This window comes from Pseudoliparis swirei, chromosome 9, assembly GCF_029220125.1.
Source record: "Pseudoliparis swirei isolate HS2019 ecotype Mariana Trench chromosome 9, NWPU_hadal_v1, whole genome shotgun sequence".
NCBI lineage: Eukaryota > Metazoa > Chordata > Actinopteri > Perciformes > Liparidae > Pseudoliparis > Pseudoliparis swirei.
In genome coordinates this window covers 5,688,197-5,714,251 of record NC_079396.1, presented here as the reverse complement: position 1 = coordinate 5,714,251, position 26,055 = coordinate 5,688,197, and the positions used below count along the sequence as shown (strand labels likewise).

Sequence of the window (26,055 nt, the reverse complement as noted above, 5' to 3'; positions counted from 1 at the left end):
ACACCGAATGGGTGGTTAACCTTTGGGGTCTGAGGCCTTTTTCTCGATTTTACACAATTTCTAAAATTCACCTTTTAAAGGCACTTGCATATGGCACATACCCATGTGTTTTACTTAAGAAATTGCAGAACAATCTCAGCTCTCTATATAGTATCGAATTATCAACCGGATCGGATCGAGTTATCCAGGGGTGTTAATCGGATCGTAGTCGGACCGCACATAGTCGAACAAAGGTGTTTACATGAAACGGATAATTCGATTTCAGTCCGACTAAGCCAGTTATTCGAATGCATGTAAACGCACTGAATGAGGCACACGTGTCCTAAGGCATAAGGGTAAAGAGATAATATGGCAATAAAGCTGAAAAAGTAAGTTTGATTTTTTTAAATTCTTCATATCTCTTGTCATATCTCTATTCATAGTCATACTCATTGAATGTGTTGTAACTCTGTAATGCTTCCTTCTGTTCACATCACATATATTGCTTCTGTCCATCCTGGAGAGGGATCCTCCTCTGTTGCTCTCCTGATGGTTTCTTCCCTTTTTTCCCTGTGAAAGTTTTTTTTCTATTTTTTGGGAGTTTTTCCTGATCCGATGTGAGGTCAAAGGTCTGGGAAGTCTTTGTGTACAGATTGTAAAGCCCATTGAGGAAAATTTGTGATTTGTGAGAATGGGCTATACAAAATAAACTGAATTGAAAATATACCTTTACTCATGTGGACGAACTGTGTTGGTTTTTGAAATTGGTTTACCAAAAGTCTTGCGTTCACAAAAGCAGTGAAATATATGAATAAAATGGTCGATACATTCACCAAAATGAAACAAATGGGACTTAGAGATGACTTCACACTGCAGAAAAAGTTGCATGGGGTGTGTGCAAACGAGAAAATCATTATCATATTATCGCGGAGAAATTAATTAGTCCACATCTAAAAAAAATAGTCCCCGAACCCCAAAAAACAGGATTGGTTGACAATTCTGAAAACACAGAACATCGTGCGTGGAGAGAATCAGCGTCAAGCGAATCAACTCCCGGACGACGGCGAAATCAGAGGCGGCAGACAACGAGAGGCTCCATTGGTTGACGTTTTATTTCATGGTGGTAGGAACACAAGACAAAGGTCATAAAGTTAGTAATGTTCAGGTCATGCCACTCTTACTCGGCGCACTGCCCTTTGAGGAGGTCAGACAGTAGTTTACAGAGGCCCGACATGGAGGGTAATCCACATGTAGACATAAATAAGGAACAGAAATCTGATTCAAAAAACAGTAAATAGAAGATTTTTTGTAAAAAGCCAGAGGGGACATTCGCAGAGGCCCCCTGGGATTTTCTTTTTTTTTGTGTATGAGGCATTATTACTAATATAATTATTATTATGTATTACTCCTTTACATTATGGGGATGAGGCTAATACACTGGCTAAAATAAGGAAACGGTTATATGGATGACGTCTGTCACCTGCTCAGAGTCTGGGTGACCGTTTATTAAAACATGTTGTTATTATTATTATTATTATTATTATTAAGGCAAATAGTTCCCACCCGACCCCACACAATGCCACCGTCTGGATGGTCCGCGAGTCCGTCCAAATACACGGGGGAAGCGTCACCACCTGAATGCATCAAATCCAAAGAAAAGTAAGACCGATCTTAAGGGTTTGTACGGGTAAGTGCTGGAATTTAAACGCGTCTTTTTTTTTTTTAGGGGGAGGGGGTGACACCAGGAAACGGGTCTCCCCCCCGCCCCCCACCCCCAGTCCAGGGTGGATGCTCGGGAGCGTGATGACACAACACGGTACGGTAGCTTCAGGGCCTTCCCTCCCCCCATGTGCGTGGGGGTGGGGGTGGGTGGGGTATCAGACATGTGTATCCAGTGTATCTTACTAAAAACATAAACCTCCACAGGTAAAAACACAAATTGCTAAATTTACACTTAGAAATTGCAGGGCTGTACAAAAAAAAAAACAGGATTGTTTTGGATGATTTAAGGAAGGAAAACAATAGTCAAGAACTTAAGGAGGAAAGAAAATGAAAAGAATAAAAACAGCACAAGACCATTTGATACTATAACCACGAACGGGCCTGATCTCAGTCTCAGAATATTGCCAAAGCTCTCGTATCAAAACACGTGTCCTTCAGTCGGTCATCGACGCTCATCGGGGTTCATGACGACTCGGCGTTTGCATCAGTTCACCGACTCGCACCACAAACACATGTTCACTCTCACTGTGGGATTATGCATCCCCCCCCCCCCCATTGTTGCGGCTGTTATGGCTTCGACAGGTCACAACAACGTCACAGTCTCTCTCTCTCTCTCTATTTCTCTCTACAGCCAAAAGAAAGAAAATAAAGACTCCTCCAGGAATGCTCCGAGGTCAAATAGGAGAAATTAAATGACGTCTCGGGCAGAGTGTTTTTGTTGTTAGTTTGTGTTTGACGACTGCTTGTTGTTTGACAGGACGTCCCCCCCCCCCACCACCACCACCCTCCACCCCTGTGATTAGATTTCTCCTCGCCTCCTTTCTGTCTGTCCTTTTTTCTTCTCCTTCAGTCTTTGCTTTCAGCACCTCCTTAAGGTCAGATGTGGTAACGACTTCCTCTCAAGCTGCAGAAGTCCAGCAGAAACTAACCGCTCCCAAGAAACAAGAAAATATAGAAAGACACAGGGAATGAAGGAATATAAAACATTATTCCGAACTCTGTAGTTTCTTGAAATCACATCGGTAGAAATAAAGAGGGGGAAAAAAGGACTCTTTTTTTATAGTCATTGCAACAAAAACAAAACAAAATTCGATGAAACAACTAAACAAACAAACCCCCCAAAACTGTGACAATTATACAAATTAGAATAAAAAAATTTTTGGGAACAAAATGTCAAATAAAAACAAACCAGATCCCAAACCAACACTGCAGAAGTGCATGCATTTATAGTGGTCATCATTAATTACATCTGCGGGTTGTAAAAACAGAACGCACAATAGTACATGAGAACCCATCTTACATATTCACAGTCTCAGGTATTATTTATATACTCTATATTTATAACATGTATTCATGTTTTGACTTATGACCGATGATATGCGAGTCGTCTCTCCGTCATGTCGGCTTGCAGTGGAAAGCGAGTCGTATTTCAAAACTAAAGGCTCTGATGGGATTCAGATTGAGAGGAGAGGTTTTTTTTTCTTCTTCTTTTTTTGTGTGTCGGCGCTGTGAGATGGGGGATGATGGTTGATGGAGTGGTTCTGACTGTGTACTTTCTCACTGTAGCAGCTTGACTGATATCTGAAAAGTCCCATTAGGAAAAAATACAGCGGGCAAGCGGGGGCTGATTGCAGAGTTTCTTAGCTGGAGATGCCAGCTGGCTGCGGCATCAAAGAGCCGCCGCCGCCACCGAGTGCAGCTCCCACGTGTTGGAGGAGGAGGAGGAGGGGGTCTATGTACTCACGGGTGTATAGGCCATGCTTGGGGAATGTGACGATATATATATATATATATATATGGTACCAAGACAAGGCAGTAGCCAGAGATCATCGGCGAGGTCCACCAGTGTTCAAGTAATGAGCGAGAAAAAGGAACAGGCGTTTTCTTCTTCTTCTTTGCGTTTGTTTTAATACAACAAAACAGAAAGAGATTAAAATCTCTTTTTTTTAAATTTTATTTTTCTCCTCACAGAGATGCCTGCGTTTAAAAAAAAAAAAGATGGAGGGGCCAGGGGACATTAAGAAAAAATAAAGAAAAAGTGTGTTTCTGTTTATGGAGGTACAGATTTCAACAACAACAAAATGAGAAAAGAACACAAAAAAGAACAAAATATATTCCCCCAAAAAAATTAAAACATTCACTCTCTTTCCATATAAAAAGCAATGAAAAGTATACAAAAATAGAAAATAATTACAGCAGGAGACATGGGCGCTATGGAGGGAGCGAGTGGGAGTGTTTTCTGGGGTGTTTTTTTCTCTTCTCCGTTTCTCTCAATATATTCTGTCTCTGCTGGTTTATTTGGCGGCGGAGCAGTGTAATATGTTGGGGCTGTTTAAGGCGTCCTCCACCAGGTGGAGCTCCACGCCGTCCACCACCACGTCCTTGATGCAGCCGATGAAGCTGGTGCTGTAGGCCTTGGGCAACCGGCGGGCCACCGCCAGCTCCTCCAGACCGCCTGAGGGGAGACGGAGACAGAGGTCAATGCAAGGACACGCCTCCACACGCCGCCGAGGGGCTGAGCCCTCAAGGGGCGACTGTCTCTTTAAGGGCCGTTGGTCCGGCACCCACTAGTGTCAGGTTCTAGTGACGGGGTGAGACTCAGGCGCAGAGAGACAGGCTGGATGCAATATGAATGACAAAAAAAGCACTCTTTAATGAGGCAAAACAGTTTACAATAAAAAAGGTCCAAAAGGGGCAGGCAGAGAATCCAGGTTCAAGGCAGGCAGGGTCAACAGGCAGAACCAGGAACACCGACGGGAAAAGGACACGGAACTAGAGACGACAATCCGACAGCAGACAAGGGAAAGACTGACACAATATATAGGGGGGAAACACAGGTGTACGACATCAGACAGTAACGAGACAAGAGTGGCTGAGGGCAGGTGCAGGGAATTAAACAATCAAGACAGAGGAGACACAGAGGAGACATAGGAGACACGGAACATAGGAGACACAGAACAGGGTGTTCCAACGAGGCTAGTTCCTACGTTTCCCATAATAAACCAGTAGCAGTGTTTGATCAGACCGTCCTCTCATGACTTTACACACTTGTTTACCTCTCAGTTGTACATGACGAGTGAGCTCACCTTCCTTTTAAAGATCACACGCCAGGATAAAGTTGTGGATTTCACAACAAATCGGATCTTTTTGAATGCCGTCAAAAGGCCGTACCGGAAATATGTTGGGGGGCGAGAATAACAAGAGAGGTATCTCTGTTTTTTTTGTTGTTGTCAGGCTTTGTGTTTTAATTGTTTATTTTGTTTTATTTTTAACACGGTGACGCCAGCGGACGTACGCGACAGGTTGACACTATTTGTCAAAAAAGCGCCGTGATCAAATAGGCAGAGAGCCCACACACACACACACACGCACACACTCACGCACACACACTTCTCAAAACAAACCAAGGGACATGGAATCTGTGTGTGTGTAGAAAAAAAAAAAGTGATCAAAATCACCCAACTTAAAAACTTCAAAGAAATAGTCCCACTGTGGGGGAGGGGGAGGAGCTTTGTGGCTCGACACGTGAGCGAAGGACGTTCACCGTTTGTCCAAATGAGTCTTTGAATTGCTTTGTGAACCGGTTGTGAATGAAGTCGTACGGGTTCATCTATCAGTCGCAAAAAGTTACAGGAGAAAAAAAGGAAGAAAAAAAAGGACATTTCTAAAGAGGAAGATATCACGGATTTGTCCTTTAAAGCAAACGTCTCAGCCGCTCTTGTACTTCCCACTTTGCTTCAACTTCCCCGCACTTTTTGTTATTTCTATTTAAAATCACGCAAAGCTCTTTTGGAAGGAACAAAATTCAAACCGACGTCCTTTTAGTGGAGGCTGGATGACCTAATTGCTGGGTGTGTGGCTGCCTCCATTTCCCCCCTTTTGATGGTGTTTTGAGCTCCTAGTTTAAGGCAGCACACCCAAAGAAGTCATTAGTGTCTTTCTCAATAAATCAGCATGGAAACAAAATCTTTATTCAGGATTCCATGAGGCGTCTTCTTACTGGGAGCGGCTGACCCGAGTGTTTGATCTCTCTCTCTCTCTCTCTCTCTCTCTCTCTCTCTCTCTCTCTCTCGTCCCCGCCCTCCCTTTTACATCTTCTGTCCCGCCCCTTCAATCGGATTGAGCGCCTCATAATCGGCGATCGACGGGGCTAATTTCATGCAAGTTACAGATGAATTAATGATGAACAGTGAGGGGGGGTGGGGGGGGGGATTAAAAGAGGAGCAGGGCTCTCCACGGGAGGGCTTGTGTGAGGATTATGTATTCTTGCTGTGGGGCTCGCCCAGCACCTGTTCCACTGCACTGCCTCCCTGTGTGTGTGTGTGTGTGTGTGTGTGTCACACTGCTATATATGCTCAACATGCCTCTTTAAATGTCACTCCGGCTGCGTCTTCCTATCCCTCAAACCAGTATTTTAAACCCCCCCACACTCGTATTTTAAAAAGGAAAGTTGGAAAGTTAAGCCGCTCTGTCTCACGTGTTCTGAAAGAAAATAAATAATAATAATTCCCTGAGCTGAGTTCAGACTAAATTGAGGAGCTAGATAACGGGGCCGACTTTGGTTCATTTTCAATTCAGGGGAGCGAGCCACTTTTGAATGAGTGAGATAGCTTTTCATTTCTCAACTCAATACCTGAATAGGCTTGGACCTTTTTTTTCTTCTTTTGTCCAAACTGCAGTATATTCGTTTCCCCCTGTGGACTCTGCTCTCTGCAATGCCAATGAGCTCATGAGCTCTTTTTTTGGATTTTATTTTGCAGCCTTCTCAGAAGCCAGTGGGATGGAAGAGTAGTACCGGACTGCAAGCATCCCCTTGACTCCATGTGCTGTATGGACTCATTTCAAATGTTCTACTATATTTATATATATGTTTTTATTCTATATTTTCATGTGTGGGCACCTACCCAACCACAGGGCTCCGTCCGTGTCCAGCTGCGTCGCTGCCAAAGGCGATGACCCCGTTACGGCCGCCTCGTTGCCGACCTGTAGAGAGCCGTCTCTGAGCGCTCTGGGGAGAGACAGAGAGAGAGAGAGAGAGTGAGAAAAGTCGTTTTTGGACGCCCGCACGTCAAAATGAATAGCTGTGAAATGGCGGGCGCTCTGACGCGCCGCCAGCTCACTAAGCGCTCGCAACAACCGCTCCAAGCGAACAGATGCCGACGGCAGCGCCGTTCATTATCGGTGAACGCGTGGCGTGAATTAGAGACGACTGTGGGGCAATGCTTCCCCACTAAAGTGGCTTTCCCGACACACAGAGAGAGAGAGATAGAGTGTCATTAAACACACACACACACACAGCTGTCATCTCCCAGCACCTCAGGTGGTCTCTCCATACACCCCGGGGATTGGGACGTTTGAAAGCCGACGCGGCGTGCTTTCTCCTTGAGGATCGATTATTCTTGCGAAGCCGACCTAATTATCCCTACTACCCCGCATGTACTACCCCCCGCCCCCCACACACACACACACACACAAACTACTTCCACAGTCCCAGCGCATGTTCGCCGGCTGAAGCAGAGAGCGCGTGGAGGGTGTTAAGTGGGTCATTCTCGAAGCTCGAGCAGTTAATCCGTTCCTAATGAAGGAATCCATTAGCGTGACATCGGCGCGTGGCAAAGAAAGTATCGCATGTTTTGCTTCCCTTTCCCCTTTTTTTTTCTTTTCTTTACATCTGAAATGATTATCCAAATTAAAAACCTCGTCTAATTCGAGGGTTATTTATTCTCCGTACGCGCCGCCGTAGAAAACAAACGTCGTCGAGGCTGAAGTAGCATTTGATTGGTTGTGATTTCCTTTGATGGGAATGAACTTCAATATTTCAGCTGATTCCGTGTGATCGAATAAGATCGATGTATGCTATACTGTAGTGCAGAGGTTCTCAAATAGGGGCACGTGTACCCCTGGGGGTATGTGAGATTCTTCTAAATCAATTTAAAACGAGCATCCATTCAAAAAATCCTTAAAAAAGTGATTTAACAAATATTCAATTAAATATAAATGTGAGTTCATGAAATTCATTTGATATATTCTACTCTAAATCAGACACAGATGGCCCAGCGCTGTGTATTACATCATTCTTCCAACCACAAATGTGTTGTTCTGGGCTCCCCCCCCTCCTCACCTGCTGGCCTTGATGCGTATCCAGCGGTTGGTGTCGACGCGCACCGAGGAGCGCAACACCACGGGCTTGGAGCCCAGGTCGTAGGTCATCTGGACGCGTCCGTCCACGATGGCCAGGGCGATGTAGTCGGAGCGCTCCACGCCCTTCCCGCTCCACAGCACCAGGCCCTGGGTCGCCTCGGTCCGCACGCTCAGCTCAAACTTGTTCACCAGCAGGGCCTTCTCGCTGGGAGGCGACAGAAACACACACGTCAGAAACACACACGAGCGGGTCATCCGAGAAGAGAGAGGCCTCTGGTCTCTGGACCCGGGTCCTGTGTGTGTGTGTGTGTGTGTGTGTGTGTGTTGTTCAGGCAGCTGATCACCGGTGAAGTGGATGCAGAGACTCGGGACACACCGTACGACAGAAACACACCTACAAAGTCCTCGTGGTCTCAGCAGCGATATGGTCGACATCCAGAGGATCACCCCCTCAGTTTACTTGTGTGTGTGTGTGTGTGTGTGCACGGTCAATCAATCACCACCTGTGCATTGTGTGCACATCTGCCAAATGGATCTACTTCCCCCTTCTTCAAAGGGTATTTTAGACACAAAGACCAAGACAAGGTGAGGACACATACGACAAAGAACCAATGACACAAGGGTTAAAAAAAAACACACACACATACAAAACACACAAAACAGCAGCAAAGAGCTGGAGACCAAGATTAGACAAGACAGACAAACAAGACAAAGGAGTCAGCACAGCAAACCAAGAGGCTCATGGGAGGACACACAGGACAGGAAATGGGAGGAAGAGGAGGAGGAGGGGGGGGGGGGGGGAGAAAAGGAGTACAGGGACTTCTCCTCAGGCGTAAGAAGCGGTCACTCATTTTCTCTCCGAGGGATTTTTCTCTTTTCATTAACGAGCAAGAATCCGGAAAAAAAATAAAATAATGTCGGGCGCACGCAGTGAGATGTGTTTTATGTTGTGGAAGCTGCTGGTGTGGGGGGGGGGGGGTCAAGTTTTCAAAAAAGACATGCTTTAGTTCGGAGGCTTTGACCCCCCCCCCCCCCCCACACCCCTGATGAACTCAATCCGCCGAGGTAAACATGAAGAAGAAGAAAAATTTGATTCAAGGAAATCATTCTTTTCCTCCAGAGAGAGAGAGAGAGAGAGAGAGAGAGAGAGAGAGAGAAACGCAGCTCCACAGAGACTGTGAAACATGAGATGATGGATCAGTCTACTTCTAGATCTACTTCTTACACGTTTTCAAATAATTCGTGCTGTCCTCTGACTCCAGGTGGCAGTAGATCATAATAATAATAATAATAATAATAAAAAGCCATCGCAAAGAGGTCTGCAGCTCCGTTTATGTGCAGCTCTGAACTTCAGAATGAATTGAAGCCGAGCGTCTTTGTGACTAACTATCACAATAATGGAAACAGTGTTTTTTGTCTCCTGGGGGGTTTGTCTGGAGAGGAGGTGGAGGATGAGGAGGAGGATGAGGAGGAGGATGAGGAGGAGGCGGGCGGACGGTACCAAAAGATCTAAAAAGCTTTTTGAGAGACTCACCTCTGGTCAGATGGGTTCTCCAGAGACTCAGGACTTAAAAGGGAGCAGGGGGGGTGGGGGGGGGGGGAGAGACAGTCAATGGCATGCAGTGTAAGCGCACAAGGCCAGGAGGAGAGGAGGAAAGAGGGGGGGGGGGGGGAGGATGTTGTGAGCCCACTGGGAGACTCACTTAAGGTCTGGGGTTTTGGACCCGGAGCTGCAAAGAGCACAAACTCAACGGCTGCCGCTCGCGCGCGACCACAGGAAGTGAGTCGCCGAGAGGAAGTGAGTCGCCGAGCCCCCCCCCGATCGCCCCACGAGGAGGAGCTGCTCGAGGGGAACGAGTCGGATCAGGACGGGTGACTAATGCGCCACGATGCCCCTGGGATGAGGCACGTTGTTTCCGTGTGTGTGTGTGTGAGCCGTCAAGGTGAAGTACACTCGCGGTCAGCGTCCGGTGAAAGACTCTGTATTCTTTATTTACGGCCATTACCGGCCGGCCGGAGGAGGGACGGCCCGGCGGATAAGAAGAAATTGGCCAATTGTCGGAATAAAAAGATGGAGGTCAAAGCGCCGTGTCACGGCCAGATCTGACCTGTCGCTGCAGTAATGAGGCTCGAGCTGCAATCGACCCCCCGGAGCTTTCAGATGTGTGGGGGGCAGAAGGCGGGGGGGGGGGGGGGACATTAACGGCGACATTAACCCAAGGTGAGCGCTTGACACGCTGGCCTCACCCGCCTCTTAACGTCTCTCTCTCTCTCTCTCTCTTCCTCTCTCTGAGATTTTTTATTTCATTCCCTTTTACAATAAATAAATAACTCAAGAATCAAATCACTGCGAATTGATCGGCACGCCCCCCAGAGCGCCGCCGCCGCTTCGCTTCGAGCCGCACTCATCGTGGCTCTTCGTGAATGTGACATTCATTACACTTTTTTGACAGTCTGGCTCCAAGGACCCCCCCCCCCCCCCCTTAAGGTTGATGCCCCGCGTTTACACGCTGCGGAGAGAAAAAAAATAAGAGAGAGAGAGATCTCAATCGGAGGTCTAATCCGCAAAAGGGAGACAAATATGCGATGGACGTGTCGCTGCCTCTCTGGAGGCCGAAACACGAGATGACCGGCGTGGACCGGACTTCCAGTCGGCTTCATTTCAGCTGACTTCGGCATTGTCTCCTTGTTGTTGTTGTTGTTGTCTCTTACTTACCAAGCTAATGAGCTGGAAGAAAACCCCTTAACAACTAAATTGTGAGCGAGGGCAACCAGCAACTAGGTTAAGGGGCGTTAAGTACACCCCCCTCTTCCAGCTTCTTCAAGGGGTCTCGTTCATTCCCCCCCCCCCCCCCCCCACACACACACACACAACAGATTCAGCGTATAAAGTGCACGGCAATTCATTTGTCTTCCGACTCGAGCTCCAAGCATGCGTGGAGATGATGCACATTCTTCGTACAGCAGTTCATTTCTCCTCCGAGGGGCTCGAGCACGAGGCTCATCATGCACGCATTCATGCTTCCCTTTGCACAGGAAGAAGAAGAAGGAGAAGAAGAAGAAAAAGAAGCGAGGGATCTAATGGCACTGCAAAACGTATTTCGGGTAATGGAATCTGTCAAATTAAATCATGGATATGGAGCTTGAATATAAAATAGGACTGTAAACGGTAAAAGATGATCTTCGGTGCGGAAATTATGACTGGAAACTGAATGTACTTTAATCTTTTTCAATTGGGTTAACTATCAAAAAATGGCTTGGTTGTTTATCGGGGTGGGGGGGGGGGTGGTTAGTTGGGCTGGATTTGAAGGTGGGCGAAGACCCGGGCTTTAACGTCTACTTACTCTGGAATCTCATTGGTCAGTTGGCTTGAGTGAAAAGGGGAAGACAGCGAAGGACATTCATGTGAGACGGCACACGTGTGTGTGGACAACGACAGACTGAAGGACAGGACAGAGAGGTCAAACATCTGGAACGCTGAGGTCACGGACAAAGGGCAAAGGACACACACACACACACACACACACACACACACACACACACACACACACACACACACACACACACACACACACACACACACACACACACACACACACACACACACACACACACACACACACACACACACACACACACACACACACACACACAATGTGACACGTAGTGCTGGAGTTTCTCCAGCCAGCTGTTTCTCTGAGTGGCCGTGAGGCTGCGGCCCACTTCTCACACCTGAGTGTTTGTGTGAAGAGCTGTGGGCCGGCGAGACACAGCCGGATGCTTCACGCCCCCCCCCCCCCCCACAGGTTAGTCACATCAACATTTTTTTGTTTCGTTTATTGCCAACCTGGCCGGCGCATCCCTGTAGATGGATGGAAGAGTACAAACATCTCATCGGCAGCCTAAAGGCATTTATTTCTGTTTGGTTGCCGTTTCATTCATTTAAAAAAAAAAAACCCGAAAAAAGAAAAAAAAACATTTACAGCTATTAATTTATTTTTTTGTGGGATTTTTAAAAATAATTTTTTTGACATAACACAGTCACGCACGTATTCTCTGATCGTCCGGGAGCGAGCGGGAGACCTCGGAGCGAACTGAGCGCGCTCAGAACGAAACACTGATTCTCGCTAATTAGTCAAATCCTGTCAAAAGTGGAAGCAGGACTGTCACGGACGAGTAAGGGGGGGGGGGGGGGGCTATTAGCGCCAAGTGCCTAGTTGGCCCCGGAGCCTCAGCACCGATGATATCATCAACGCTGTCACCACGGCTTCCCGAGGGAGGAGACGGATGGACGCGGGGGTTATTTGGCTAAAACGTCCGACCGAGCAAGGACCCGTCCTCTTCCTTACCTCTTCGTGACCGCGTTGTGGTACTCAACGAACGTCCGCCCGTCAAAGGCGATGGCCTCGGTCTCTCCGGCGGCCTTCTCGTAGACGGCTGTGGAGGAGGAAGGAGAGGGGGAGGAGGGGGAGAGAGGATTTTCTTTTTCAGGGGATGAGATCACACAAATCTATAAGACGAGAGGGTTCAGCTATCAGAGGCGAGGCCAACGGAGCGTGGGCAAATGGGGTGGGGGTGGGAGGGCTGATGGGGGTGTGGGTGGGGGGGGGGGGTTCTGTAGTTTTAATTAACGTGAAAGGGACAGCCGGCCACACGCACAAGGTTAATGGCGGAGGCGGCGAGCGAGTGCGTAGGAGAGATCAGGCCGCGGTGAATATATGTCTGGCAGGGTGACGGGAGGATGATGATGATGATGAAATGGATGTGCAACTCCCCGGGGAGGGCGGGAGGGGAAAAAGATCATTTCATGAATATTTAGCTGACGCGTTTCATCACTTTCATAACTGCCGACTCGCAAAAGAAAAAGAAAGGGTACCGGCTGGCTAAAGGGAATGGACGAGGCGAGCTCCTCACCGTTCTCACAGCGCTCCCCTCGGAAGCCGTTGAGGCAGAGGCACTCGTAGGCGTCCAGCGAGGGCCTGCAGCGGCCGCCGTTGTGGCACGGCTTCCGGGAGCACGGGTGGTCCTGGAACATGGCCACATCGCTGGAGCGCAGGGCGTTCTCCTCTCGGAGGATGGGGGTACCCATCAGGATGATCTGGAAGCAGGAAACCACAGGGTTAAAAAAAAATGCCGTGCAAATTTAACCCTTGTGTTGCCTTAGGGTCATTTTGACCCGAATCAATATTACACCCTCTCCCCGCCTTAGGATTAATTTGACCCCATTCAATGTTTAATGTCGGTGTTCTTTCGGTAGTCAACAAACAAACATAAAGTGCCTCACACTTAAACTTGGAAAACAATATTAATTCTAATAATTTTCTGGAGGTTTTAATTGCTGGCGTCAAATTGAACCCAAAGGGTAAAATATGTTAGTAAATATAAAGGTAACAGGAGGGTGAAACATTGAATCGGGTCAAAATGACCCAAAGGCGGGGGGAGGGTGTAATATTGATTCGGGTCAAAATGACCCTAAGGCAACACAAGGGTTAAGGATCGATATAATTTGTAAAAATCTCAGGTATTCAGACGTAGTCGGGGTGAGAGTCACCGAGCTGCGTGAGCCTACCGGCGATGAACCCGGACACCAGGGAGTTAGCTATTCCGACGTTTGTGGTTTCCACGGAGATAAGCCCTGCCCCTTCTCAGGCGCGAATTAACCGCAAAAAGTCAGGCGAGTAAACTCACGCGAGTAAAGCGTTGTCAGTTCTGTTTTTGAATAATAATTTCCCCAAAATGATACGATTCGTCGGAAAAAAATAAACGACGGATTAATCGATTATTCAAATAATCGTGAGTTGCAGCCCGTGTCGTGTTTAGAACAATCTTTCTTCGGTTGCGTGAGAGACGCGTCGCATCCGAACCGTTTTGCTTCCATTGCTCATTTTATTTTGGGCTCTCGTGTCGGTGCTTCCTCTTCCCGTGCGATACCTGACATACTGTGTATGGAATATGAAGTAAATGCATACGAGTCAGACATAAAGACTCCACACGCTCATTTTGAACGGGCTTTTTCCTATCGCCACATTGATGATCAAACCGCCTGCAGGCGTAGTTCCTGTAACCGGTGTAATCTCATAAACTCACAGACCTGCGTTCACGCGCTACTCTTGATATTAATTGTTTTTGACCTTTCTTGGGAGAGTCGCCTCTCTGATTCTTGTCTTGGCTTTAAATCTCTCAGCTCCGTTTCATTGCCTTTGTTGTCAAATGTGTCAGATTAATTTCCCCTCTCTCTCTCTCTCCGTTTCTCTCTCCTTCGCTAAACACTTAGAAGATTATCATTTGTTCGGCAGAAAGCATCCGAGACACGTCGCCACGTGTTCTTTTCCGCGGTACAATCGTGAAACCTAATTATCACCACGCGCCTCTTTACACAGCGACGCTGTTGACTGCCACACACGAGCTGTTTCCACACAGGTGAAGAGTCACAGAAATGAGGTGTTGATACGACACACACACACACACACACACTAAACTGAGAAGACATCTTTCCTCATAATTAGCGATTCCCAACGGGCGAGGAAGACAAATGCCACATTCGGCTTTTGATTTGCTCGCGACCGTCGAGGGAAAAGTTTCGCCGAGGAGATCTGGTGACAGGTTTGTAACTAACATTCTGCCTTTGTTCCGTCCGGTTTATTTTTGGCACTTTCATTTATTTATTTTTGCTGGAAAGTGGAGAGAAAAAAAATCAAACAAAACTGGAAAGGCTGTCAGGGGAAAAGATCTGAGAACAGCAGAAAGATGGGACTTAAAAAAAAAGAAGCTCTTTCTATTCTTAGTGCACGCTCATCGGAAATGAGCAGAGCCACTGGCCGTCACAGTGTGAGCTCGTAATGGGAAACGACTAAACGGGGGTCTCTGTAGTGCCGTACTTAGTGGACAGCTGGACGGCTAATAGCCGGCATCGCGGGCACGGAGTCATTACGATAACGTACACCGTGGGTAGACATACAATCCAAGAACTGGACGACGCGCGACTCCCGCGTGGCGATAGGAGGCTCGCTCGACACGTACCTCCTGGATCGTCCCCTTGAAGCCGTCGGTGAGCGCGGCCACCCTCGCCAGTCGGCTGTAGTCCGGAGCTCCGCCCACAAACAGAGACTCTTTCAGGTTCAGGTCCACGTGCAGGTTCTGGTGAGACGGGACACAAAGACGCATGGTGAGGTAGAGCTGTGGCAAACTCAAGCAACCCCCCCCCCTCCCCCTGCATGTTTCTAAAAAACATTTTTTTTTTAACCCTCCTGTTACCTTTCGGGTCAATTTGACCCCATTCAATGTTTAACGTCGGTGTTCTTTGGGGTCAATTTGACCCCAGGCTGTTTTTCACTGTGTCAAACATATAAGAAATATCAACTTTTTTATATATTTAAAGGGCTATTTAGGTAGTCAGCAAACAAACATAAAGTACCTCACACTTAAACTTGGGAAACAATATTCATTCTAATACTTTTCTGGAGGTTTTAATTGCTGGGTCAAATTGACCCCGAGGGTAAAATATGTTAGTATCAGAATCAGAATCAGAATCAGTTTTATTAAATGTGTATTTAGTAAATGTGAAGGTAACAGGAGGGTTAAACACGTCCGATTGAATGTCTCCAATTCCTCTCAGGGGGTTGTTTACTCTCTCCTCGGGACGTAATGGTTTTAGGGTTTTTACTCTTAGTGAGTGGAGTTGTGTGTTTGTGTATCCGGGGAGCGTGAAATAAGTCGTCTCCCTTTAGTCGAGAGATAAAGATTGAGATTCGTAACAACACATTTGCAGACGTGTCACAGTTGTGTGGATTGTCGCATTAAAAAAAAGAAAAAAAGAGAAAAAAAGCGAGGAGTTATCCATAATGTAGCCGGCGGACACTTTAACTGCACGTCCTCGCCCCTCGATGCATTACGCCGTAATTGATTTCTACGTCTCTCACGGAGAGCGGTCAATTATCCTCCATCTGAGAGACGTAAAAAAGAGACGACAAAGGGAAATCAGGAGCACGGCGGACTTGACTTGAGATATGAAGAATAGATATTTTTTTTTTATTTAAGAGAAAATAGTTCTAGTTCTCCATTCATTTAACTTTTATTAAGGAGCAGTGGGGGCTGCGGTTAGCGGAAAGAAGGGGGGGTTCAGTGCCTTGCTCAGGACACTTGACTTGCAACTAATAGGAAGCGGGGATCGACGAACAAACCCCCCTTGGTTGCAGGACGGCCCTCTTACCCCACTGAGCTAAAGCCGCCCCATTAGAGATGCTTCTCCGTCCGCGTCTCTAATGAACGGCCCCCGATCGTAAGCGCCGACCTTTTCGGAGCGCCCGAGTGCCGAGACGCGTTAATTGCGTTTCATTTGCGCCGCGAGACGGCGATGAAATTCGATTCCTTCCGCCGAAACCTTTTGGGACAATTGCTTTGCGTCTGCCAGGGTTCGCGGAGTGGAAGAAAAAAAAAGAAAAAGAGAGGCGTCCCTCCTCAGAAGGAAAGGAATTAATGATCTTTATTTGATGTGGAGCAGTAATTGCCAGGGGGCTAAAGTGGAGTTAATTGCTGGAAAAAAATGATTGAAGGGGCCAAATAAACCGGCTTCGTGAAGACGGGCTGATAATTCAGGGATTTGGAGTGCGGGAGGCGGCCGTGCTCGAGATGGGGGGGGGGAGGCTCTTTGAGGGAGGGGGTCAAAAGGTCGCCTCGCCGCTCCGCAGGTGAACGTCAGACGCTACCGACGGAGAAAGTTGCTTTGGAAGTGAGACGGCATGCGGCGAAATGTTCTGGACACGGGTCACGGGACGAGGACAGCTGGCTCCGTGGGCCGATGTGATGTCCAGTGGGGTGGCGCTCGTGTTGTCATGGCCCAGTGAGCGAGCGAGCGAGTGAGTGAGCGAGTGAGCGAGTGAGTGAGCGAGCGAGTTCATGATATGATGGGACAAGAAACGAAAAAGAACAGCTCGGCCCGGCTTGGCGCCTCGCCGTCTCCTACGGTGTGTGTTTTTTCTTCTTCTTCATCATCTTCGGCGTCGTTTCTTCTTCTTCCTCTTCTTCTTCTTCTTCCTCCTCCTCTCACTTTTTGGACGGCCACGCGGCACCTGGTAACCGGCGCTATATCTCGCCGCCTACGCCGAACGAATGAAGACGGCTCTTTGTTGCTCCAAAAAAGAACAATGGCCGCCGCGAAGATGGCAGTCTTCTTCCCTCCCACCTTCTCACCCCCCCCCCCCCCCGCCGCCCCTTTTGCCACCCGCACAGCAGATGGGCCGAGGTGAAAGCCAAGCCGCGTTCTTCAGAAGCACTGCTTGTGTGTGTGTGTGTGTGTGTAGAGCTTATGAAATGGCAACGTTGTTCCCCCAGAACTGGCACCTTCCAGCTCTGCGGTGCTCTCGTTGCATGGAGGGATGGGGGTGAGAGGACACGGCGGAGGACTCAAATGAAACACGGGCTCGGGGGAGCGACCGGGACTCGTCTCATTACCTTGCGTGATTTCTGATTCCCAGACGGCACATCAGAGAGAAGGAAAGAAAACATAGAGGGAGGAAGAGCGTTATTAGGGGAAGACGAGTATCTGTGCACAGAGGCATGCAGAGCGACCGCAGAGCGAGCAAGAGCAAGGGCCCGCAAAACATGCGCTCACACACACACACACACACACACACGCACAGCATCCAGATAGCACAGTGAGACGCATTGTGCAGCTCCGCGCGTTACATGCCGCAAATAGATTTGACGCTTTTTGAAGGCGAGCGGCTACGAAACGAGACGGCAAGGCCGCGGGGAAAAAACCACGTGCAACGAAGCAGATGGCGCCCATTAGGAAAAGATGAAAAGAAAGAAAAAAGAAGGAGAAAAAAGAAGGAGAAAAAAAAACGTTGCGGTGAGCGGCGAGAGCTCTTCGGCCTCGTTGACGCTGATCGAAGAAGAGGAGAGGAGGGGGGAGGGGAGGGGAGGACGGTTTCCATCCCTCCCGCCTGCACCCATGTGGCCTATCAAAGCGTGCGGCTTTTGATATGACGAACGCTCCCGGCGGGCTAAGTATGTGTCTCCGTACGTGTGTGTGTGTGTGTGTGTGTGTGTGTGTGTGTGTGTGTGTGTGTGTGACCACCTGTGATATGATACCGGCTTCTCAAAAGCAAAAGCGTACATCCATAGCCCCTCCCCCCCTCCGAGTTCTTGAAGCGCGAGTGGGACAGAATTATCCGAGCGCCACGCTGGAAGAAGGCTCTAGAAAACTAGTCTGAGCTACGTACCCCCCCCCCCCCCCTTTTTACATCTCCCCTGGCTTTCTTCTTTTAATACGATTTTCTTCCGCCTTCGTTGCCGTAAAACACAATTACCATACAGACGATGGGAGGCAGAGAGGGGAAAGGACAGAGTGGGGGTGGGGGGGGGGGGGCGTTGCGTCTCACAGAGTGCACAAATTACACAGTTTAATATAATTGGATGACTTACGAGCCAATCAAACTATTAGATCGCCTTCATTTGGAGGCATGTACCTGCTTTATTGGTGTAGACGCGGAGCCGAGGAGTTTCATTACGCTACTGTATCTCCTTTATCTGCCTCCGGCTCCCGAGACGCCGCCTCGCAGGATGAATTCATCAATTCGACTGTATTCCAGCAGTAAAAAAATAAATAGCAAAATTCTACATGCAACACCTCGTTTTTGTCTCTAGAACATCAGCAGGCGGAGAGGCAGAGATGTTGTCCTTATTTTTGCGTTTGTTTTCCTTTTTGCGGAAATACGGCACGTCCGCGATTTACGACGGCTTGTCAAACTGGCCCTCTCCCTTCTGACCTCGACGCATGTCGGATGGGGAGGGGGAGGGGACGGACAAGAAAGTGGGGGGGGGGGAAATGACAGCGGCATATTTTTCAGCAAACCAAGCCAGCAGAACCGCAGCGCGCGAAGCGGATTTGGAGAACCGTAGCAAAAAAAAAGAGGGGCGGGGCATTATAAACAAACAAACAAATAAAAAGGGCCACCGAAAGCCAGAGTCTGTGGCGCCGACGTGACGGATGAATGCATGTCGGTGCGAGCGAGGCCGAGCAAGAGAAGCGACCCCATCACCACGCGGAGATGACCACCGGCAGCTGCTGCCTCCTTACCGGCGCCTCGCCTCGGACGGCGTCCTTCTTGTTCACCGTGATCTCTCCTTTGCGGTTGGAGCGCTCCAGGTTGACGGTGATCCACACGTTCAGCTGGATCGCTTCCTTACTCCTGAATCACACACACACACACACACACACATCTATTAGCAAGACATTTCATATGCGATGACAGCGCCCCCGAGAAACGGCGTTCTCCAACGGCCTCGTCTTTGTTTCCCGTACGAAATCGAATTTGTGTTTGACGCCGCGAGCCGCTGACCTGATGGTGGCGGGCCCCTTCCCCAGGTCGTAGCGGAACTCCAGGACGCCGTCGTTGAGGGACAGAGAGATGAAGTCGCCTTTCCCGTCCGTCTTCTGGCCGTTGTAGAAGATCAAGCCGTTGGAGTCGTTGGCCTTGAGCACCACCGTCATGCTGACCTTTTGGCTGCAGGGGGCACAAGAGGCACCAAGTCAGAGTCACGAGGTCACGAGGTCACGGCGCTCTGATGCTCTGTCTATACGGACATGAGGTAAGAGATGCTCGTGAATATTCCACAGAGCCACAGACTGATGTATTGAACAATAAAAGTAATATAAAAGTGAAATATATGGTCTGGTACATGAGAAAAGTCAAATGGCACAGATGGTGCTCAAATACACATTTTAGAGACCTCGCCTAAATTCTCTTTACTAAAAACTCTCCAACTATTGTTCTGCTTAATTTTTTCGAAGTCCGACTTTTGTAGAGAGTCTGTTCACAAGTTGTGTTATTATCTGGGTGATTTGAGGCCTTTGCTGTGCATCCATCCAGGAGATCTTCATCCGGAAAGTGCTTTTTTTTCTCGTTGAACCTGAAACTTTCCTCTTTATTTACTCTTAACCAGTAACATATCTACGAATATCTACACATCTGAACAAAAGCCCACATGTGTCGCCTTTATTATAACACCGACATTATTCAAATAGCTGTTGTGGTTGCAGAGCTACACCCTTTTTAGTCTGGGTATGTCATTTTTAGCACAAACCTCAAAAATCGGGTGGGGGTCAAAAGGTTAAGAAGCAGCTGGGGCCTCGGGCCCCCGGAGCGAGCCGATCGCTTACGACCAGGTCCCGTGTTCGGCGATGCATGTGCGTGTTACACGGAGACGTACCGCAGATCTTGCCCGTAGAGGTGGAGCCCCTTCAGCTCCAGGTAAGAGTCTCCGTTGAACAGCGGCATGTAAGCCCCTCGCCTCTCCGCCACTGGGGAGATAGAACAAAATAAATAAACAACAACAAAAGAGACCTGCATATTCATCCTCAGGTCCCGCTTTTTGTTGTTGTTGTTGTCATCGCCGACAGAATTGAAATTCAGGGATAGTCGCTGCATCTTTCATGGACCCGTCAGCATTATGGAAAGAGATGGATTTGTGTTTCCGGAGCCGTTTAGGATTAAGACTTCCACTTGACAGGAATTCATACAAATAGAAAAAAAGAAAAGGAAAATAAAATCCCCTTAAAAAAAAAAAAAATCCTTTATGTCAGACTGATTACACAGCCCGACACGGTATGACAAAGAACCTTTGGAGAGTTGAACACCACCCGTGAAATAATGCAGCCATTGTATTTTGGCACGTCTTCTTTTATTTATTAGAATTTTTACAAATGTGTGTCTTTTGTAACGTGTCTGTCTGTCAGGAGTGTTTAGGGCCGACGCCGTGACACCCCTCGAACTAGTGGCTTGACATAACGAATCATTCAAGTGTCACCCGTGGGGTGTATGTGTCCATGGTGCACACACACACACACACACACACACACACACACACACACACACACACACACACACACACACACACACACACACACACACACACACACACACACACACACACACACACACACACACACACACACACACACACACACACACACACAAACGCGGATCTACGTAGCCGGCAAGAAAGCTTCTATTGATAATTGGCTGGGATTAGCTGAGTCTAGTCGGGACGGGGAGAGGCAGACGCAGATGAGAAAGCTAATTAGCTATTGTGCAGAGGACTGCTAATGATGATGGTACGCACCACGGAGGAGTGTGTGTGTTTGTGTGTGTGTGTGTGGGTGGGGGGGGGGTAGTCTTGCATAACGCTACAAGTACTGGCGCACTAAACCGAAGTCCATTAGACTAACGGAGCTGCTCAGGGTGTAGTTTCTTACTGAAGGAGCCCCCCCCCCCCCCCCCCATGTGTTCAAAGCGAAAAGCGGCGCGATCAATAAGTTTGTCAGAGGTCCAGGATACGACGACCAGAGTGGTGCTCCTGGTTGACAGGGTGTAGCGCCGAGGTCACGTCCTCTATGTTTGACCATTAATGCTTAATAAGCACTGAAGCCAAAGAACAAAGCAGCCAAAGAAAATCGCATTTTGCTAGTTGAAAAATGGTAACATTTTGTTTGCTGCTGCTATGAAAAGCCCCCCCCCAATCAGCTCTTCAGTGATGCCGTCTCGATTTAGATTCAAACATGGCGTGTTGGCCGGAGCGCTGCGAGAACGCGCCAATTGAGGTCGAGATGAGATCACGAGGAGAGAGGTGTCAATCATGAAATCAAAGAAAAGTGCCAGAAAAATAATGAACCTTTGAACTATGTGTGTGTGTGTGTGAGCGAGAGAGAGATTGTGGAAGTGTGTGTGTGTGTGTGTGTTAAAGCTGCCCCCCCCCTCGCTTATTGTAGCGTGAATGTAAAACAGTGTTGAAGCTCAAAACCCTTTAGCAGTTAGTTTTAGGACCGGCGGAGTCCAAGTGATGCTTCCTCCATCACTACGTTGTCGTGATTTACCCGATCACACGGGAAAAGCCCCGAGCCGTAAAAAAAAATACACAAGTAAAAAAACAAACATACATTTAATACTATTGGAGCACCCTTGAGAAAACCCTTGATGTGGAATATTACAGCAGCGAGCTGACAAACACCGGCAGGATGGCAATGGAAACCATAGCTCAACTGAATGTGCACACACACACACACACACACACACACAGACACACACACACACACACACACACACACACACACTCAATATGACGCACAATTCACCTTCAAGGTGCCGGCAGTAAGATACCCGTCTTCTCAACTGTTCCCTCGGAGGGTTGCGTCCGCCTTATCTGTGGAGCTCCTGTCCAGGCCGACACTCCGGCTGACTGACGCGCCCATTAATCACCGCGGGCAGCGGAGCACCGATGCCACGAGTCATCTCATTGATTACGGAGGGGTTTTTTGGAACGGGAGACATTCTCTCTCTCTCACACACGCGCACACACACACACTCGGCATTGATTTTTGGTTCACCTCAATTTATTTTTAATCCCCCCCGCTAACCGGGACTTTTGTTCCCCGGTAAGCGGGGGGGCAGGCGTCCGCCGACCTTCGCGACGACATCTACAAAGAGAGCGAGAGGGGGTAAAATAAATCTTGGGGAGGCTTGAGACTGCATAATTGCTAATGCCGAACTTCAAAAAAGCAGCTGAGCCGCGCTCTGGTCTTTTTCCCTAACCGCGGGGGGTGGAGCTGAGAAGCAACAAACACGTTTGAACACAACACCTGTGGGCGGAAAGGCGGGTGTGTGTGTGTGTGGGGGGGGGCTCGCCGTCGCTGCCCCACTAACAAGCGCGGCCGAGTCGATGCGGCGAGCGGCCCGTCGGGGCCAATCATCGACCTCGCTTCTGCAAGCTCCCCAGCCCTCTTCCGTTGCCCTCCCAGCGTGAAGGCTCAAACCCCCGCTTCACCCCAACCACCACCCCGCCCCGTCTCTTCCTTCCTGCATTTCGTCCCACGCGTCGATTCTGATTGGATGGAAATGCCACAGGGCGGAAAGCAACACACGAAAAAACACCCGCTAAACGAAACGAGCGAAGAGGCGAGGGCGCGACGCGGTGGGATCCGCTCGCCCTCCGTCACGTTACCTTTCTCGCAGTGCCTGCCTTCACGCCCCATGGGACACTCGCACTTGTAGCCTCCCTCGGGCAGCGCCTGGCACTGGGAGGACTGGTGGCACCTGTTGGGCTCGCACGGGTCATGGAGGTCGGCGCAGGTTGGACCTAGAGAGAAAGACACACACACACATAGTGAGAAACCCCGTCAGACGTTTTTCTATCCCCTTTTCTTCCATCTGAGCGGCGAGACCAAGATTTTAAAAAAGGGGGCGTGAAGATTTCCTCTGTAATCGGGGTTCTTAATGGTGTGTGTTACACGTCCAGATGAAACAGCGGAGAGCCTCCAGCCTTCACTTCCTGGGCCTCGGCAGCGTCTGATTGGATGGTGGGTTGTTCGTGGTGACGAGGGCGCTTTAATGAACCCCATCCGCACTGAGCCTTTCCCAACTCACCCTTAAGGAAGGCAGCTTTTATCCTCCACTTCTCCCCTCCCTACCATGATTCCCCTCGCTTACATCCCTCCGACTGTCCCCCCCCTCCCCCAGTCTTTACCGCCCTCCATTTAGTCCCTCTATCGGGCTCCCCGTGATCCGGCCCTCGCCGCGAAATCCCCGCGATCGTGGCCATCCCCTCCCCCCCCCCCCCCCAAACTGACGCGATGATGAAATCCACCGCGGGGCAACGGTCCAATTGTCATTACCGGGATTCATTTTGCGGCGCGGCGCCAACACAAATTTGATCAACGGCGACGCTTCCCGCCGAGCTCAGGGGTTGATCTGCCACTTCCTCCCCGGGCTCCTCAGTAAACAGTCAGACATAAAGGCTTGTGTGAAAGGCAACGATCACGTAACGCCTTCATCCCATCCGCGTTTTTAAAGTCGAGGAGACGAGAAAAAAAAAAAAACGCCTCCTAAAAACGTTGCCGAGAGGTCGTTGCCCTCCCCTGAACAGCGATGCAACCCCCCCCCCCCCCCCCCACCTCCCTCCCCCAATCCGTGAGCAAACAAACAATTGCGTTTACCATTCCAGCATTAAAAGTTAACTCCGACAATGATTGTTATTCTGGGGTGAAGCTTTCTGCAGTAAGACAGGAAAGGGGGGGGGGGCTGCTGTCTGCTCTTACAGCTTGTTAGTTGGCATGTGCTGGGGGGGATGAAGAAAGAACATTTTTTTTAAAAAATTAAAAAAGGAAGAAGGGATGTCAAAGTGGAGACGGGCCAAAGGCCAATCACCGAGCATTTTTTTTGGCAGGGAGTTTTAAATGTTTTTTTTCGACATTTAATCTTTCGTTTTTGTGTCGGAAGCACGGATTAGATGGTGTCTGTGTTTACAGAATGACATCCAGGGCTCCTCCTGGGGGGGGGGGCATGATTTTCACTGTCAAATTAAGCTGTCGCACTTATTTAGGTTGCTGGAGTAGGTCATGATCACAGTGAAGGCAAAATATGGACGCGCAGACATCGGACGTGTCTCATTTCCCGCTTGGTTCTCTGCCGTACCCCAGAATCCTTTGCTGCACTTGCAGTGGAACATCTCCGCCTCCTTGACCTGGCACGCCGCGGCGTTCCTGCAGGGATTGGGCTGGCAGGGGTTGTTGCCGCATTCTCCGACGCCGCTGCCGTACACGCTGTCGCCGCCGCTCTCCTGCAGGTTGAGCATCCGGTTGTTGACGTCCAGCAGGCGGATGCAGCCCACGAGGCCGCCGGCCACCGCCGTCCGCTCCCTCACACTGAAGACGAAGGGGAAGAAGAGGAAGAAGAAGAAGAAGAAGAAGAAAGAAAAAAAAGGAAGGGGGTTCAGTCGCATTTCTTCCACCGACTGACTGAATCACAAGGAGCTTCGGCTAAAGATGCTGGGGGGGTCATTATGGCACCAGTACCAATACCAGTACCCTGAGGGGAGACCAGTGGATTACTACCCCAAACCATACAATGAGTAATGTACACATCTGGGAAGAGAAAAGGATCAATTTGATATTTGACAGAGAAAGTTTCAGCACTATTTGGTACTCGCTTATTTGGGTGCGAAATAGCATATTCTTGCTTATGAATATTGCATATTCAAAACAGACCTCAGATGGTGAGAGTGAATCCATCGAGGTCTGGGACAGATAACTGCACGGTGAACTAACGAGGCTCAAGCTGTCAGCAAAATAGACATAAAAGCACTGGACTCAAAAGTAAAAAGCTGGAGATTAAAAGGTTTCATTCACACACACACACACACAGACACACACACACGTACTCCTGCTTCATGTCCTCGGACACCCCGCCGATGAACAGGTCGGTGTCGAGGTTGAGGCCGTCGGTGCCGCGCGGACTCTCGCCGTCGATGTGCGGCTCGTTGTCCACGCTCAGCTTGGCGTTGCGCCGGTTGCGCGTCACCACCAGCTGGTGCCAGCGGCCCCGAGTGACCGGCACTTTGCTGACCAGGGTGCCGGTGCCCGAGCCCGTGTTGAACCTGGGGAGAGAGAGAGGGGGGGGGGGGGGGGTTACTTCCCACGCCATTGCTCTTTATCGAGCGGGCGGCGCCCGGTGACGAGCGGAAAAATAAAATCTCGCTCGTGCCGCTCAACGGTGCAAGACTTTTCCCATTAGGGATTCTGAACTACGCGACGGTGGAGCGAGGCTTCTAAAAGTATTCTCACGCCCTCTTTTTAATTAAACCTTTTATCTTATGAGATTTTTTGCTGAGGGAGAAGAAGAAGAAAAAAAACGGGCCGCATCATCGCAGAAACAAGCGTATGCGCTCCCACACATACGGGGAGCGTTAGCACAAACCTGAGAGCAATTATATGCCACAAATAATTAGTTCTCCCCGAGTCTCGGATTTGCCCGAGCTGTGGGTGGTAATCTCACGGCTGTATTTCTGGAATTGAGGCGGGGCTCTTTTTCAAAGCGCCGACGATTAATGAACTCCGTTGGTTCACTATTGATTTCCCTCTGAATGGAGGAATGTGACCTGGCCCCGAGGGGTCAGGGTGAAAAACAAAAGACCCCAAAAAGATAAACAAGTAAACAGGATGTTGTTTAAAATAGGGACAAAATACAGACGCGTGTGGAACCTCGTATTAGTCCGTTCACATCTCTAATTTTTCTTTATTTTTTTTATTAATACTGCGGGGGGGGGGGGGGCGGGGGGAAATAGATGAATACTCAGTCAGGGTTCTTACACATTTTGATCAATGGATTTCCAGGACTTTTCCAGGACTTTAAACCAAATTTCCATGACCAAACTGAAATT

General features: G+C 49.0%; 1 protein-coding gene across 11 annotated transcripts in view; it reads right to left on the bottom strand.

The window, feature by feature from the left end:
- Positions 1 to 1,072: 1,072 nt before the first annotated feature.
- Positions 1,073 to 26,055, bottom strand: part of agrn (agrin) — a 260,122-nt gene continuing 235,139 nt past the window's right edge. For all 11 annotated transcript variants that reach the window (XM_056421999.1, XM_056421994.1, XM_056421995.1 and 8 more), the window contains 12 exons: positions 25,057 to 25,272; positions 24,312 to 24,541; positions 22,843 to 22,977; positions 20,056 to 20,146; positions 19,185 to 19,349; positions 18,923 to 19,034; positions 14,863 to 14,979; positions 12,757 to 12,940; positions 12,192 to 12,279; positions 7,823 to 8,047; positions 6,606 to 6,709; positions 1,073 to 4,156 (listed from right to left, as the gene is read on the bottom strand). In XM_056421999.1, coding sequence (XP_056277974.1) covers positions 3,996 to 4,156; positions 6,606 to 6,709; positions 7,823 to 8,047; positions 12,192 to 12,279; positions 12,757 to 12,940; positions 14,863 to 14,979; positions 18,923 to 19,034; positions 19,185 to 19,349; positions 20,056 to 20,146; positions 22,843 to 22,977; positions 24,312 to 24,541; positions 25,057 to 25,272 — 1,828 coding nt within the window. In that variant the 3' untranslated portion in view covers positions 1,073 to 3,995. The remainder of the gene's footprint in view (positions 4,157 to 6,605; positions 6,710 to 7,822; positions 8,048 to 12,191; positions 12,280 to 12,756; positions 12,941 to 14,862; positions 14,980 to 18,922; positions 19,035 to 19,184; positions 19,350 to 20,055; positions 20,147 to 22,842; positions 22,978 to 24,311; positions 24,542 to 25,056; positions 25,273 to 26,055) is intronic.